Source organism: Lithobates pipiens, unplaced genomic scaffold (assembly GCF_037356315.1).
Source record: "Lithobates pipiens isolate NorthernLeopardFrog02 unplaced genomic scaffold, aLitPip1_a1.2 Scaffold_27, whole genome shotgun sequence".
Classification (NCBI taxonomy): Eukaryota; Metazoa; Chordata; class Amphibia; order Anura; family Ranidae; genus Lithobates; species Lithobates pipiens.
Genome location: NW_027507788.1, coordinates 17,729,023 through 17,744,200, shown reverse-complemented (window position 1 = coordinate 17,744,200; position 15,178 = coordinate 17,729,023). Strand labels below are relative to the sequence as shown.

Here is a 15,178-nt window from a genome sequence, read left to right as displayed (position 1 = left end):
ACCGCGCAATTGTCATTCAAAGTGCGTCAGCACTGAAAGCTTAAAATTGTCCTGGGCAGGAAGGGGGGTTGTGGGGGGGGGGGGAGGGAGGGGTTAAGTGCCCGGTTAGCAAGTGGTTAAAAAGGCTTTTCCTTCTTAACATTAGATGCACTTTGTATTTAAAATATTTTCGTCAACCTTGTACTTTTATGATTGTACTTCTTCCCTTCTATTTGATTTATCAATAAAAACAACTGAATCGAAAATAAACAAATAAATACATTTTCCTTCTCGAATCGTAAGAAAGATCTTTTGCGAAGAATGAAACCCGCTTTGTCCAAATCTCTGGACTTTCCTTTATTCGCTCATCTTTGGAGGTAAACAAGATTCATATTGCAGAGAAGTGTTGTGTTGTATGTTATTGCAACAGAGAGTGTTTATAGGGAAGAAGTGGAGGGTGGGGTGGGGGGAGGGGGGGAATAATTTAATATAAAAAAAAAAAAAGAGAACTAATATTTGCTGGATATCTATTCCGTCACAAACTAAATGTCAGTACAGTATACAGCGGCAGACAAATGTAAATGACCATGTTTGGATGGCTGAGGAAATTACATAAAACAAGAAGAAGCTACAATTTATTTAGAACATTGTGGTGGGCCACTTACCAGTCTAGACTCTAGAGAGGACAAGTAAGACAAGTAAGTACCAACCTGATTTCCATCTTTTTTTTTTATTGTTTAAAGTGTTACAGGTTTTCAGTTTTGTTAAGTTTGACAATTTTATTTAACCAATTCAATACCAGGCATTTTTACCCCCTCTCTGCCCAGGCCAATTTTAATTTTTCATCGCTGTCGCACTTTGAATGACGATTGCGCGGTCGTGCAACACTGTACCCAAATTACATTTTTTTTCCCCCCCATAAACAGAGCTTTTTTTTGGTGGTATTTGATCACCTCTGCGGTTTTTATTTTTTGCGCTATAAAGAAAAGAAGAGCGACAAGTTTGAAAAAAAAAAAAAAAAACACATTGGGGGTTATTTACTAAAGGCAAATCCACTTTGCACTACAAGGGCAAACTACAAGTGCAAAGTGCACTTGGAATTGCACTGAAAGTGCACTTGGAAGTGCAGTTGCTGCAGATCCAAGGGGGACATGCAAGGAAAATAAAAAACAACATTTTAGCTTGCACACGATTGGATGATAAAATCAGCAGAGCTTCCCCTCTTTTCAGATCTACCCCTTAGATTTACAGCAACTGCACTTTCAAGTGCACTTTCAGTGCAATTTCAAGTGCACTTTGCACTTGTAGTTTGCACTTGTAGTTTGCACTTGTAGTGCAAAGTGGATTTGCCTTTAGTAAATAACCCCCCATTGTGTTTTTTTTTTTTTGTTTAAACTTGTCACTCTTCTTATGTTTATAGCGCAAAAAATAAAAAAACGCAGAGGTGATTAAATACCACCAAAGGAAAGCTCTATTTGCGGGGGAAAAAATTAAAAAAATGTCATGCGCAAACCAATCAATAAACGTGATAATTGTGATTTTTTTTTTTTTTTTTAACCAAAAATATGTAGAAGAATACATATCAGCCTAAACAGAGGAAAAAATATATATTTTTAAAAATGGGGATACCAAGTGCACTTTCAGTGCAATTTCAAGTGTACTTTGCACTTTTAGTGTAAAGTGGATTTGCCTTTGGTAAATAACCCCCAATATTTTTTTTATTTTTTGCTATAATAAATATCCCAATTTAAAAAAAAAAACACATAATAAATATCTCAATTAAAAAAAAAACACATAATAAATATCTCAATAAAAAAAAAAAAACACATAATAAACATCCCAATTAAAAAAAAAAAAACATAATAAATATCTCAATTAAAAAAAAACATAATAAATATCCCAATTTAAAAAAAACATAATAAATATCCCAATTAAAAAAAAAAACACATAATAAATATCTCAATTAAAAAAAAACACATAATAAATATCCAAATTAAAAAAAAAAACATAATAAATATCTCAATTTAAAAAAAAAAAACACATTTCTTCCTCAGTTTAGGCCAAAATGTATTCTACATATTTTTGGTAAAAAAAAAAATCACAATAAGCGTATATTGATTGGTTTTTGCAACGTTATAGCGTCTATAGCCATAAAAAAAAAGTTTTATGGATGTCATATTATAGTGGGTGGGATGTGAAGTGGTTAAAAAGAAAAAAGATGCTTGGAAACATTTTTTTTTTAAGATTTCAGCCAATGAACACGTTGAATCAGTTTGCACATTGTTAACCAATGGTATGCTAAAGCTTCATACCAAAATATGCTATAATAATAATAGGGACTCTAGGGATGAATGGAGTGATTGCAGTAAACAGATTTTGCTGAAAAATTTCAAAGTTCACAGAAATGGGATCTCTCTATCTCGTTCTCTGAGTATAGAAGAAATTTACTTGGAATTTTTTTTTTTTTTTTTTTTGTGATTTTATACTTGTTTGTGTATTGAATGATTATTTTTACTGTGACTTCAAATTTTTATTTCTACTTTTTTCACGGTCTCATGTTTCTTGCTTTCGAATAATTTAAAAAAATATATACATTTCACTAATCACTTATAACCTATAATGAATTGTCAGTTATAGGTAATTATAATTATAATTATAATTTGTATAGCAAGAATGGATACAGAGAGGGATTGCTGTACTTCAATGAAAGAATTAAAAAGTCTCAAACATTACAAAATTCTGTGTGCAGGTAGACTCCATGGGGTGGATTTACTAAATGCAATAGGCCAGGGATATACAATTAGCGGACCTCCAGCTGTTGCAAAACTACAAGTCCCATCATGCTTTTGCCTCTGGGTGTCATGCTTGTGGCTATTAGAGTCTTGCTATGCCTCATGGGACTTGTAGTTCTGCAACAGCTGGAGGTCCGCTAATTGCATATCCCTGCAATGTGCTGTTCACTGTGCAGAGGAATTTTCCATAGCTTATTGAAAGTGGTGAAAACTCGCTTTACAAAGAATACCCAATCACGTACATGAAAAAAAACAAAAAAAACAATTTGTATGCATAGGGTTCAAAGATGGCAGTCCTCAGACTTTCACCTCGTTTACCAAGCTAAAGGGACATTCCCAGGGCAGTTTTTAAGGCCGGGCAAAAGGGGCAGCTGCCCTGGGCCCTGTCATTGTTGTGGGGCCCAAAGCGGCTGCTTCATACTTGCCAACTATCCTGGTTTAAATTCCCTTGCCCCTTGAGGTTTTAGTCCCGTGCTGTGTCCCAGAAGACTCACCTGGAGACCCTGTGTTTACATGTAAATTACCGGCATTCATATGTAAATAGGGGTGGCCGGCAGCATTGATATGTATATCATGCCCCCCTGAGATCATATCCACAGTAATCTCTAGCAACCAATCAACAAGCAGAAATCATGTGCTGTAACCTCTAGCAACTAACCAGTGAGCTGTAATGTGTTCTGTAACCTCTAGCAACCAGTCAGTGAGCGGTAATGATACACTGTAACCTCTAGCAACCAATCAGTGAGCGGTAATGATACACTGTAACCTCTAGCAACCAATCAGTGAGCGGTAATGATACACTGTAACCTCTAGCAACCAATCAGTGAGCGGTAATGATACACTGTAACCTCTGGCAACCAATCGCAATAGCTGCCTGATCTGATTCAGTAAACTGATTTTGAGTTTAGCTGCTATTTATTGTATGTCTCAGAGCAGGTGGAGAGCGAAACTGCATGGGGAGGGGGCCCCCAAGAAAAGTTTTGCCCAGGGTCCAATCAATATTAAAGACGGCCCTGGACATTCCCCTTGTAAAGTGAAAATTTCCTTGCAAAGTGAACAGCCTATTTGTTTTTTTTAGTAAATCAACCCCCATAACTACAGAAACAATTGATAAGGATTCTAAGTAGCAGAACAATATCATGTAATGAACTGTGCTTTATATACTGTTGCTTGAATTATGCAGTTTTTGTAATTTGTTAACATTATTATTATTATTATATTTTAATAGGTGAAGATTCATTCAACTAAAACTAGGAGCGTAGAACTTTTCACATTTGTTGGTTCACAGCTATTTTATGCGTCAGCATGAATGGGAAAACTATTTGTATCATTTTTCTCCTTCAAGGTAATGCGTTGTGTCTTATTTCTTTTACAAAAGGTTTATTGAAAAAATTTCACATCAGTGAGACAATACAAAGAAAGCATAAAGCTGCCAATAATAGTACAAAGACATGTGAAATGTTGCATAGGAACATAACAATGGTGGACTCGTGTCCGGCCTAAAATAGTCACATAGAAGCTTCTAAATTGGTCGCGACACGCAACCACACCCCATAGAGCAAAGCTAAAGGGGCATAGGGACGGACAGAGTCCAATTATGCGATGAGGCGCCAATATCTGAAAACCATACAACAGTTAGAAAGAAAAAAAAAAACGAGCAAAAATTCTTACACCGCGAACAGACGGAGTTGGGCTGTTTTCAGAAGGGGAATAAGAAGAAAACCCTACTAATGGGCATTGGTGCCAGCGAACAGCCTGAGTGCATTGCGAGACAGATATGATAAGAGAAGGAAAGAAATGAGAAAAGAGATAGCAATAGAGAAATAAGAAAAGGAGAGAAAGGGGGCAGAAAGAAAGAAAAGGGATAAAGAGGGGGGGGGGAGAGAAAGGGAAGAGGGGGGGCGGGGGGGGTCCCTGGAGCGGGGGAGACATCTAACGATCAAAGGGAGAGAAGTACCGGATCAAATCTGGATGGGCGGGTATAAGCCACCCAGGGCTGCCAGACCCGAAGAAATTTAGCATGGGTGTCTGATGTTATCGCCGTCAGTTTTTCGTTCACCATTATATCATTCATGCAGTTTTTAACAGCCTCATAGCTAAGGACTCATAGCTAAGGACTCGTTGTGTCTTATTTCTAATTGTCCTGCACTGCGAAACTGGAATGACATAGGGGATTTGGATGTGTGTTTAGAAGGGTAACGTGTATAAATTGTGTGTACAGCACAGAATTCAAGAGTAGAAGGTGGCCGGTGACATTAACCACTTTCGGACCGCCCACCGTGGCTTTACATTGCTACTTTGATGGTAAATACCGGGGTTATGGCAGAAGATAGCTGCCATAACCCCAGTATTTTTGTTAAGGGCAGGCATTCCGCTTTAAGATAAAAGTGGTCTCAGTGGCGGATTCACCGCAAGATCACTTTTATAGGCGGCAGGAGAGGTGCCCACCCCCCTTTGGTCAAGTCACGGTCCTCTCCACTGCTTAACAGATCCGCCGTCGGTAGCATTGGAGACGATCCAATGTTTTCCCCTTGATAAGCAGGAAGTCGAGTGAGGGGATGACGGCCCCCCACTCAACTCTATGCCATCGGATAACGGGAGCGACATCAAACGTCACTTCCGCCCAACGACCTTAAAGGGACAATTTTTTTTCATTGAAAAAAAAAAAAAAAAAAAAAAATATATATATATATATATATATATATATATATATATATATATTTTTTTTTTATTCGTTACTGCATTTAACGCGGAGGTCCACCCTAAAGTGGACCTTCCGCTCATTGGAATCCCCCCCCCCCCCTCCGGCGCCACAATTGGCACCTTTCAGGGGGGAGAGGGGTGCAGGTACCTGTACAGTACAGGTATCTGCACCCACTTCCGGCGTAGATTCTTCAGAAGGTACGCCCCTTTCCACAGAATCTACCCCCCTTTCCGAAAGTCCCCCCGCTGCCTGCTGGGAAACACATGGATCCCAGAGACAACGGGGACCATCCTTATTGCGCAGCGCGACTCGCGCATGCGCAGTAGGGAACCGGGAAATGAAGCCGAAAGGCTCCACTTCCTGATTCCCATACCCAAGATGGCGGCGGCAGCACCCGAGAGATGATCGAGAGATCGGCTACGGGTGCCGACATCGCGGGCGCGCTGGGCGGGTAAGTGTCATTATTTTAAAAGTCAGCAGCTGCAGTATTTGTAGCTGCTGGCTTAAAAAAAAAAAAAAAACGGCGGACTCCCGGCGGACTCCCGCTTTAAGTGTAAATATGAGATGTGAGGTCTTTTTGACCCCAGATCTCACATTAAAGAGGTCCTGTCATGCTTTTTTTCTATTACAAAGGATTTTTTTTTTTAAATGCACAGTGTAAAAGAAAGAAAAAAAGTAAAAAAAAAAAAAAAAAGTAAAAAAAAAAAATGAAAGAGTCCCATCCCTCTCTGCTTGCACACAGAAGTGAACGCATACGTAAGTCGCACCCGCATACGTAAACGGTGTTCAAACCACGCATGTGAGGTATTTCCGCGATCGTTAGATCGAGAGAAATAATTCTAGCAAAAGACCTCCTCTGCAACTTAAAACTGGTAACCTGTAGAAATTTTTAAACGTCACCTATGGAGATTTTTAAGGGTCAAATTTTGTCGCCATTCCACGAGCGGGCACAATTTTGAAGCGTGACATGTTGGGTATCAATTTACTCAGCGTAACATCATCTTTCACAATTCTAGAAAACAATTGGGCTAACTTTACTGATATCTTATTTTTTAATTCAAAAAAAGACTGCTGAACAAATAGGTTGTGTAAAGTATTGCAATGACCGCCATTTTATTCTCCAGGGTGTCTGAAAGAAAAAAAAATATATAATGTTTGAGGGTTCTAAGTAATTTTCTAGCAAAAGAAAATGATTTGAACCTGTAAACACCAAGTGTAAAAAATAGGCTTGGTCCTTTAAACTTTTACTCATCACCATTGCAGCTGTTTGTATTTTTTTTTGGCCCTGCACCAAAAACTTCCAACAAGAAAGGAGACACTGAACAAGAAATGAGCAAATGGGCAAGTTGGCTTGAAAATGCTATGACAAATCAGTATATATATATATATAGCTATATCTATCTATTTATATATATATATATATATATATATATATATATATATATATATATATATATATATATATTGCTAACTCATCCAGAATCCAAAAAACTTCTCTTATTTGTTCTATTTTGATCTATGACAAATATTGTTGAAAGGGTTTTTTTATATCTATACGCTGATTGCAATAAAATAAAAAATTCCGGTTGATACTGCCAAAAATATAGTGTTGTCCTGTACACGCTGTAGTCTTATCTTATGGAGAGAAGGAAAGTAACCTCTGTTTGTAGTCCACATCAAGAGAGCAAACTGGGGTGATAATGCTGCTGCTCCTCCATAAATAAAATATAGTTGTCACACTAGGGCAGGAAGTGTGTTGCTGGTGGGATCACCAGGTATAATTAAAGGGGAAAAAATCTAAAAGATAAGTTTAGGATTTGGCTTTTTCCCATAATCATACTTACCTAGGTGGATGCAGCATTGGTCCGATGCCGCATCTGTCCTCCGGCGTCTCTGCTCCGAGAACCCGAGACGCTGAACACTACCGCTGGCGCGGTTCTCTCGGCTCCCCAAGAGGAGAGCTGATGACTGTCAATCAGCATCTCTCCTGCTCTGCTCCTCCTCGCTCACTGGAGGGCGGAGCTGTGGAGGGGGCGGAGAGCGGTCATCTCAGTGGCTGGCTGAGAGGCTGAGACTGCCATCAGTCCAGGCACCTGGCGAATCCGGACTTTATGTTGTGATGATGCGGTGCCTGGACTGATCTGTGTGTTCAGCCCGCTCTCTGCTAAAAACGCGCCACGCAAAACGAATTGCACTCCTGTGACCCATAGGAGAAGCCCAGCCGAATGAGCTCAGGCTGGACTTCTCCTTTAAAGAACCACCTGCCTGGAGTTTACATGTTCTCCCTGTGCTTGCGTGGGTTTCCTCCCACACTCCAAAGACATGCTGGTGGGTTAATTGGCTCCTGTCTAAATTGGCCCTAGTATATGTATGTATGAATGTGAGTTAGGGACCTTAGATTGTAAGCTCCTTGAGGGCAGGGGCTGATGTGAATGTACTATATATATATATATATATATATATATATATATATACATATATATTTATACCTCGGATTGCAAGTAACGTGGTTAACGAGTGTTTCGCAATACAAGCTATTATTTTTTTAAAATCCTGACTCAGTTTGTGAGTGTTGCCTCGCAAAACTAGCGGGATTTAAGCCTCTGGGGTGTGCAGTCCCGCATTTGGCCAGAGGTGTGGGGGGCACCGGTGATACTCAGAGCCGTTCTGAGTCATTCTGAGCCGTTAGGATGCACTCAGAAATACTCGGAAATACTCGCAACATTCGTGAACAAAGCCTTTCCGAGGGTTTCCGAGTGCTTCCAAGCAGTCTCTGAGTATTTCTCGGAGTCTCTGCGGCACCCCCCCCCACCTCTGGTCACATGCGGTACTGCATGCAATAGAAGTCAATGTGGAACGAATTAACTTTGTTTCCATTGACTTCTATGGGCAAACTTGCTTTGATATATGAGTGCTTTGGATTACATGCATTCTCCTGGAACGGATTATGCTCATAATCCAAGGTTCCACTATATATATATATATATATATATATATATATATATATATATATGTAAAGCACTGCGTAAATTGGCCGCACTATATAGGTACAGTACATGAAGTAAATAAATAAAGAAGAAAATGTAATTTCAGAAGTTGCTTTCAGTCTTTTAAATCTGCAGTTTTCATGAGAAGAATACCTAATGATCCTTTTATGAAGGTCCTTATTCAGGGCAACACCCTGTTCCTGTCTCCTAGTTGCTCTAATGCATTGTCACATTCTCCCCAGGTTGAGACTGCAAGCTGCTATGCCAATATAGACTGTCCAAGCATGTTCCATGTTGTAATTAGGAAGCCCGTCCAGACCAATAATGTGCAGCTTATACTGGAGGGAGTGCATGTAGACTGAAAGTAATTAAAAGAAGCTTGGGGAGATCAGCAGCACTGAGTTCCAACAAGGCCCCTTGCAGACAGGGTGGACTTTGCCAAGCAGATCAGCCTGCTCAACGAGGGATCTCTCCGCTGATCCCCGCTGGGCAGGCAGATGACAGGTCTGCGTTTGCTTCGCTATGCAGAGCGGACATGGACTCAGCCTACTTTTTACTATGGGGCAGCCACATGGAAATGGACTGCCGATCCAATTTGCTCCACTGGACAGATGGAGAACGGATCCCCAGGCGTCTGTTTTTAGCAGACCGAATCAGATGCCGGCGGGAGCCAGTGAACACATGAACACACGTCTGCTGATAACTGCCTTGAGGCGATTCAGTTTGCAGTTGCAGCGTTATACATTCATTCATTCAACCATGGATGACTATGGATGGTCTGATTGAGTCCGTCTGAAAAACTGACAGTACGTCAGTGTGAAAGGGGCCTAAGGAATAAAAAATGGATGACAAGTGTTTTTGTTCATGGTGATTGATAGCGATTTCGCGAATTAGGAATATGTCATCCATTGAGGGTTTAAGACTGTTTTTAAGGATGCTATTTCTACTTTTCTACTATGTTCAAGTCTTACTGAGAACGGACGCATGATTTAAAAGAGATATTTTAATTTTCACATTTTGTGGATGAGCATTTTCTTGTGTGTCAATAAAATTTTTGTTGTAAAATTCGCAAAAGTAACAATTATACAAATGTAAGAACATTTTTGTTTGTTGTGGATGAGCATTTTCTAACCGAAAATTATTAGTATTATTTATTTTTTCTTGTTTAACAGCAACTTACACTGTTCAGCAAAATACATTTAATTTCCCATCTGAGATCCAAGCATTGATTGGCTCCTGTGTGGAGATCCCTTGTACAGTCAGAACATCTGAAACAGAACCAAAGAATGAGAAGGTGGTGTGGCACATAGTGAAACGTATTCCAGGTTCCAGGATTATATACAGCTCAGATCCCTCTGAAATATCAACAAAGTATAAAAACCGAGCAGCACTCATAGGCAGTCCAGAGGACAGCTGTACTCTCCGAATTAATGAAGTGACGAAAAAAGACGAAAAGATGTATTATCCAGGCGATAGGAAGCTTCCGTTTAAAATTAAAGTTCAGGAGTATGTTCAGTTACGGGTTACAGGTAAAAAATATTGAACATTTCATTTGGTGTTGTGCTTTTTAGAGGAACAAAAATCTCAAACATTTTCCATGTACCTATGTACATGGGTGTGAAGGACCAGAAGGGCTTGTGACCTTAAGGACACGGGCTGGGCACCAGGGTCTCTGAGATGACTCAAATGTTTGGTGATGACCAACTATACATTTTAAGGCTTGCGCAAAACTCATATTAATTTAAAGGAAATCTCTTGAAGAGCAGGTATACACCAGGGCACATACATTCATTGGTTTTCAAGGCACCAGGGCACATACATTCATTGGCCTTCAAGGCACTGGGGCACATACATTCATTGGCCTTCAAGGCACCGGGGCACATAAATTCATTGGCCTTCAAGGCACCGGGTCACATACATTCATTGGCCTTCAAGGCACCAGGGCACATACATTCATTGGCCTTCAAGGCACCAGGGCACATACATTCATTGGCCTTCAAGGCACCAGGGCACATACATTCATTGGCCTTCAAGGCACCAGGGCACATACATTCATTGGCCTTCAAGGAACCAGGGCACATACATTCATTAGCCTTCAAGGCACCAGGGCACATACATTCATTGGCCTTCAAGGCACCAGGGCACATACATTCATTGGCCTTCAAGGCACCGGGGCACATACATTCATTGGCCTTCAAGGCACCAGGGCACATACATTCATTGGCCTTCAAGGCACCAGGGCACATACATTCATTGGCCTTCAAGGCACCAGGGCACATACATTCATTGGCCTTCAAGGCACCAGGGCACATACATTCATTGGCCTTCAAGGCACCAGGGAACATACATTCATTAGCCTTCAAGGCATCAGGGCACATACATTCATTGGCCTTCAAGGCACCAGGGCACATACATTCATTGGCCTTCAAGGCACCGGGGCACATACATTCATTGGCCTTCAAGGCACCAGGGCACATACATTCATTGGCCTTCAAGGCACCAGAGCACATACATTCATTGGCCTTCAAGGCACCAGGGCACATACATTCATTGGCCTTCAAGGTCATCGCTTTCTGCCTCCTGTGTAGTCCTAGCTGCCAGTGATGCTGCCCATCCTAGTGATAGGTCAAAAAAAATGTTGAGGGCAAGCCTAGTGGCTAGCTCCAATGCTAGTCAGAAGTGTTGGAGCTTTGCCTGCCAAAAGGATCCTGCATTTGGCCACAGTGCCGGATTTACAAGGGTCAGAAAAGGAAATTGCCTCAGGCCCCCTTTCTAGGTGTATTCTGTATATAGAATGAATTCTCTGGAGAAAAGGAGAAGGCAAACAGCCCAAAAGGGATTCTTCAAGGAGGAACAAAATCTGTTTTTTTAGCAAAAATAATAATGACTTTATTATAAATAATTCCACCATATACAAAATTTCAAAAATATAAGATACCTACGCCCCATAATAATATAACCTGTTAACGTTATTAGAACATGGATAGCAATACCAATCACACATTCATTCAACCCAATCAAACAGAAGTCAGCTGATTAATGGTAAATTCCTAGCAGATAAGGTGTCCACGAATAATTGTAGTTTGTATGAGCACAAACATTGGCCAATTTGATCAGCACTTTAATTACTTGTGGATCTGAATGGGATTTCCACAGTTGAAAAGTTTCTGTATGGTATAGATCAGGCATATGCAATTAGCGGACCTCCAGCTGTTTCAAAACTACAAGTCCCATGAGGCATGGCAATACACTGACAGCCAGAAGCATGACACCCAGAGGCAGAGGTATGATGGGACTTGTCGTTTTGCAACAGCTGGAGGCCCGCTAACTGCATATCCCTGGTATAGATGAATGTCACTTTCCACAGATCTGTGATTGAGGACCACAGAGTAAAAAACAAAAAGTAATCAGATAAAGAAAATACTTGCCAGGTGTATTCTTATGCCGCGTACACATGACCGGACTTTCCGGCAGACTAGGTCCAACGGTCTTCCTGACGGACTTTCAGCGGAGTTACGACAGACTTTCCGAACGAACGGATTTGGCCACACACGAATGCACAAAGTCCGTTTGAAAGTCCGTTTGTTTTGAGCGTGATGATGTAAGACGGGACTAAAAAAGGAAGCTCAATGACCAGTAGCCAATAGCTTCCCTTGCATCGTATTTGGTCCGTCGGACCAGCATACAGACGAACAGTTTTCCCAATAGGAATTGAGTCCGTCGGACAGATTTGAAACATGTTCTATTTCTAGGTCCGTCTGATTTTTTTTAACGTAAAATGATCGGAGTAGCCCACACGCGATCGGATTGTCCGACGGACTGATTTCAGTCGGACTTAGTCTGCTGGAAAGTCGGGTTGTGTGTACACGGCATTACAGTCAATAAAATTGAGGAAAAAATCCGAATAAGTGTCTTCTTCAGAACCATATACATAGGACACAGAACATAAATATATATATATTTTTAAAACAAATGCAGTTTATCATTAATTTCAGTTCACTTTTTTATTTGTCATATAACTTAATATCTATATTGAGGTCTAAATTCGGTACTGTTTGGTGGTGGTATTCCTGTTCTTTTTGAAGGTCAAACATTTCATAATAATACTAATTGTGGTATCTCATACTTTGATTTTTATCTCAGCTGCAAGCTTTGAATCTTTACTTTCCTTCAGAAATGTTTAAACATAAGATTTAACCATAACTCTTTAAACTACATCAATAGATGTTCCACCTCAGCCGGTGTTGTCCGTGCCTGGAGAGATGATTGTCGGAACACCAACTTTGCTCAGCTGTTCTGTAGAACATACCTGTGCCACCAGTCCACCTTCTTTGAACTGGAACATCTCAGGATTGCCCTTGTCAGAGTATAACAAGGACCTTGGGAGTGGGAAGTATCTAAAAACATCTGAACTAACCTATCTAGCTTCTGGAGATCATAAGGGTTCAAGCATCTTTTGTACAGCAATATTCCGTAACGGACAAACAAGTCGAACGGCAGCTAAACTCAACATTATTCAAAGTATGTTATTCAGTACATTACTGTGGTAGAGTCTTAAGCCCTGTACACACGAGCGGACTTTTCAACATCCAAAGTCCGACGGAATGATTCCGTCAGACTATTCGATCATGTGTGGGCTGCAACGGACTTTTGATTCGCAAAAGTCCGACAGACTTTAGAAATGGAACATGCTTCAAATTTTTCCGACGGAACTCCGTCGGACCCGGTCCCTCCGAAGAATTTGCTCGTGTGTATGCTATTCCGACGGACTAAAACCGACGCTAGGGCAGCTATTGGCTACTGGCTATGAACTTCCTTATTTGAGTCCAGTCGTACGTCATTACGTTCGAATCCGTCGGAGTTTGGTGTGATTGTGTGTGGCCAAGTCCGCTCAGTCGAAAAGTCCGTCAGAACTCTGTCGGAACTCCGGCAGAACTCCGGCAGAACTCCTTCGGAAGTCTGTCGGACATAAGTCCTCTCGTGTGTACGGGGCTTTAGACATTAGTTTGTTGGTAACATTTGTTTGGAATTTTTTTTTTTTCCTCTTTTGGTGCATCTCAGTGCTTCTTATGTCCTCTACCCTCTTTCTGACACTTCCTGTCTTCATGCTCTAGTTTCAGTTTTGGCTGCCCAACACAGCTCTGTACTTGCTTCCTGTGACAATGGTGGTCCATGTCTGCATAATGTGTGTTGGTATGGCCGCTTTTAGTCTCCCCCAAGGGCTCATGTGAAGAGGAAATAATATAAAGTAGCAGTGCTAGAACAAATGTGACCAAAATAATTGATAAAATAAAAATTAATATGTCCAAATCAATAATTCGGTATAAATAACATAAAATAGTGAGGATAACAGTCCAAAAATAGCACATAAGTGAGTGCTAAAATGTGACACCTCTTGCCGACAGTGCACCGCCACCACATAGATTATGCGCTTACCAGAAGGCAAGCTTTAAAGAGCCTGCGGCTAAATACCCAGCCAGGGCCTTTATCCAAACGGAAGATGATATTCCACCACTAGTTAGGGAAGGAGCTTGTATAAAACCTCAATTTAGCCAAATGTACTCGAGCGTCAACCACCAGGAATCAATTGAGATATTGCTCAGAAAATAGAAAGAGAGACTCCATAGCGTGTATTGTACCATAAAGGATTTAATATAGTAAAAGTATTGCACGTACAATTAGGAATATAAAAACAGTCATATCAAAACAGCCTGCAAACAATCGAACACCCATCCACTGAGAAGTGCAATGACGCCAGCACGTCCAACTCCCTATGCTTGTTTCGTCACAATCTGATGTCGTCTCAGGGAAGATGACAATGCAGAAGCAGAGACAAGGACAGAACAGTGTCACCCTATAACAGGAAGTGCCTGAACAAGGACATTCATGTTAGGATCACCAGGGATGAGTAGTCAAATAAAAGATGCAGATTTAAAATGATTAAAGTGGAACTTTAGTCAGAAAAGTAAGTCCTGCTAGATCAGTTCAGGCTGGCCCCTTTTGCAGGTATAGATATGAAAACATTTTTAAAAAAACCTGAAGATTTGAGTCACAAATGGGGCTTTATAAGCTAAGCAACTTTCATTCACAATATAAGGAAGTGCAATTAATATTCAAATTTTAGGCTAGGATAAGGTCTTGAACAAATCATTACCTAAAGATCCAAAATTCATTTAAAGAAAGGGACCTTCATTTGGAGATAAAATCGCGAAAAAGATATCGAACCCTACAGTGAAACCCATAATGTTTTGGAACATAGCTGGATTTTACTCCTGCCGAAGATGTATATCCTGCAGACAAGTTAACACCCATATGAGAGGAAACATTTGTCATTTAAAATGAAAGACCTTATTACATGCAATTTGACCTACTTGGTATACGCATTACAACGTCCATGCGGGTTAATGTACATAAGTCGCACAAACATGTTACAGTGGGGAAAAGTGTATCGGAACACATTAACAACATCGATATTGGTTTTAAGGACCATAGTGTATCAAGACACTTCAGGTATAAGCACAATTGGGACCCCAGTGGTCTAAATTTTTGGGGCATTGAAATCTCTAAGCCTATGTGGAGAGGAGCAAATACGTGAACTCCTAAACGTGAAACTAAGTGGATCTATTCCACAGACACTCTGCAGCCCAAGGGAATAAATGTAGAGCTAGATCTTAATCGTTTTATAAATGATTATTAATTTTTATAAAATAACCCCT

At 40.5% G+C, this 15,178-nt stretch overlaps 1 protein-coding gene across 1 annotated transcript in view; it reads left to right on the top strand.

The window, feature by feature from the left end:
• The first annotated feature begins 539 nt into the window (after window positions 1-539).
• The window catches only part of LOC143933108 (B-cell receptor CD22-like), a 34,765-nt gene continuing 20,126 nt past the window's right edge, over window positions 540-15,178 (top strand). The window contains exons 1-4 of the mRNA XM_077456047.1: window positions 540-677; window positions 4,000-4,116; window positions 9,635-9,991; window positions 12,687-12,983. Coding sequence (XP_077312173.1) covers window positions 4,077-4,116; window positions 9,635-9,991; window positions 12,687-12,983 — 694 coding nt within the window. The 5' untranslated portion in view covers window positions 540-677; window positions 4,000-4,076. The remainder of the gene's footprint in view (window positions 678-3,999; window positions 4,117-9,634; window positions 9,992-12,686; window positions 12,984-15,178) is intronic.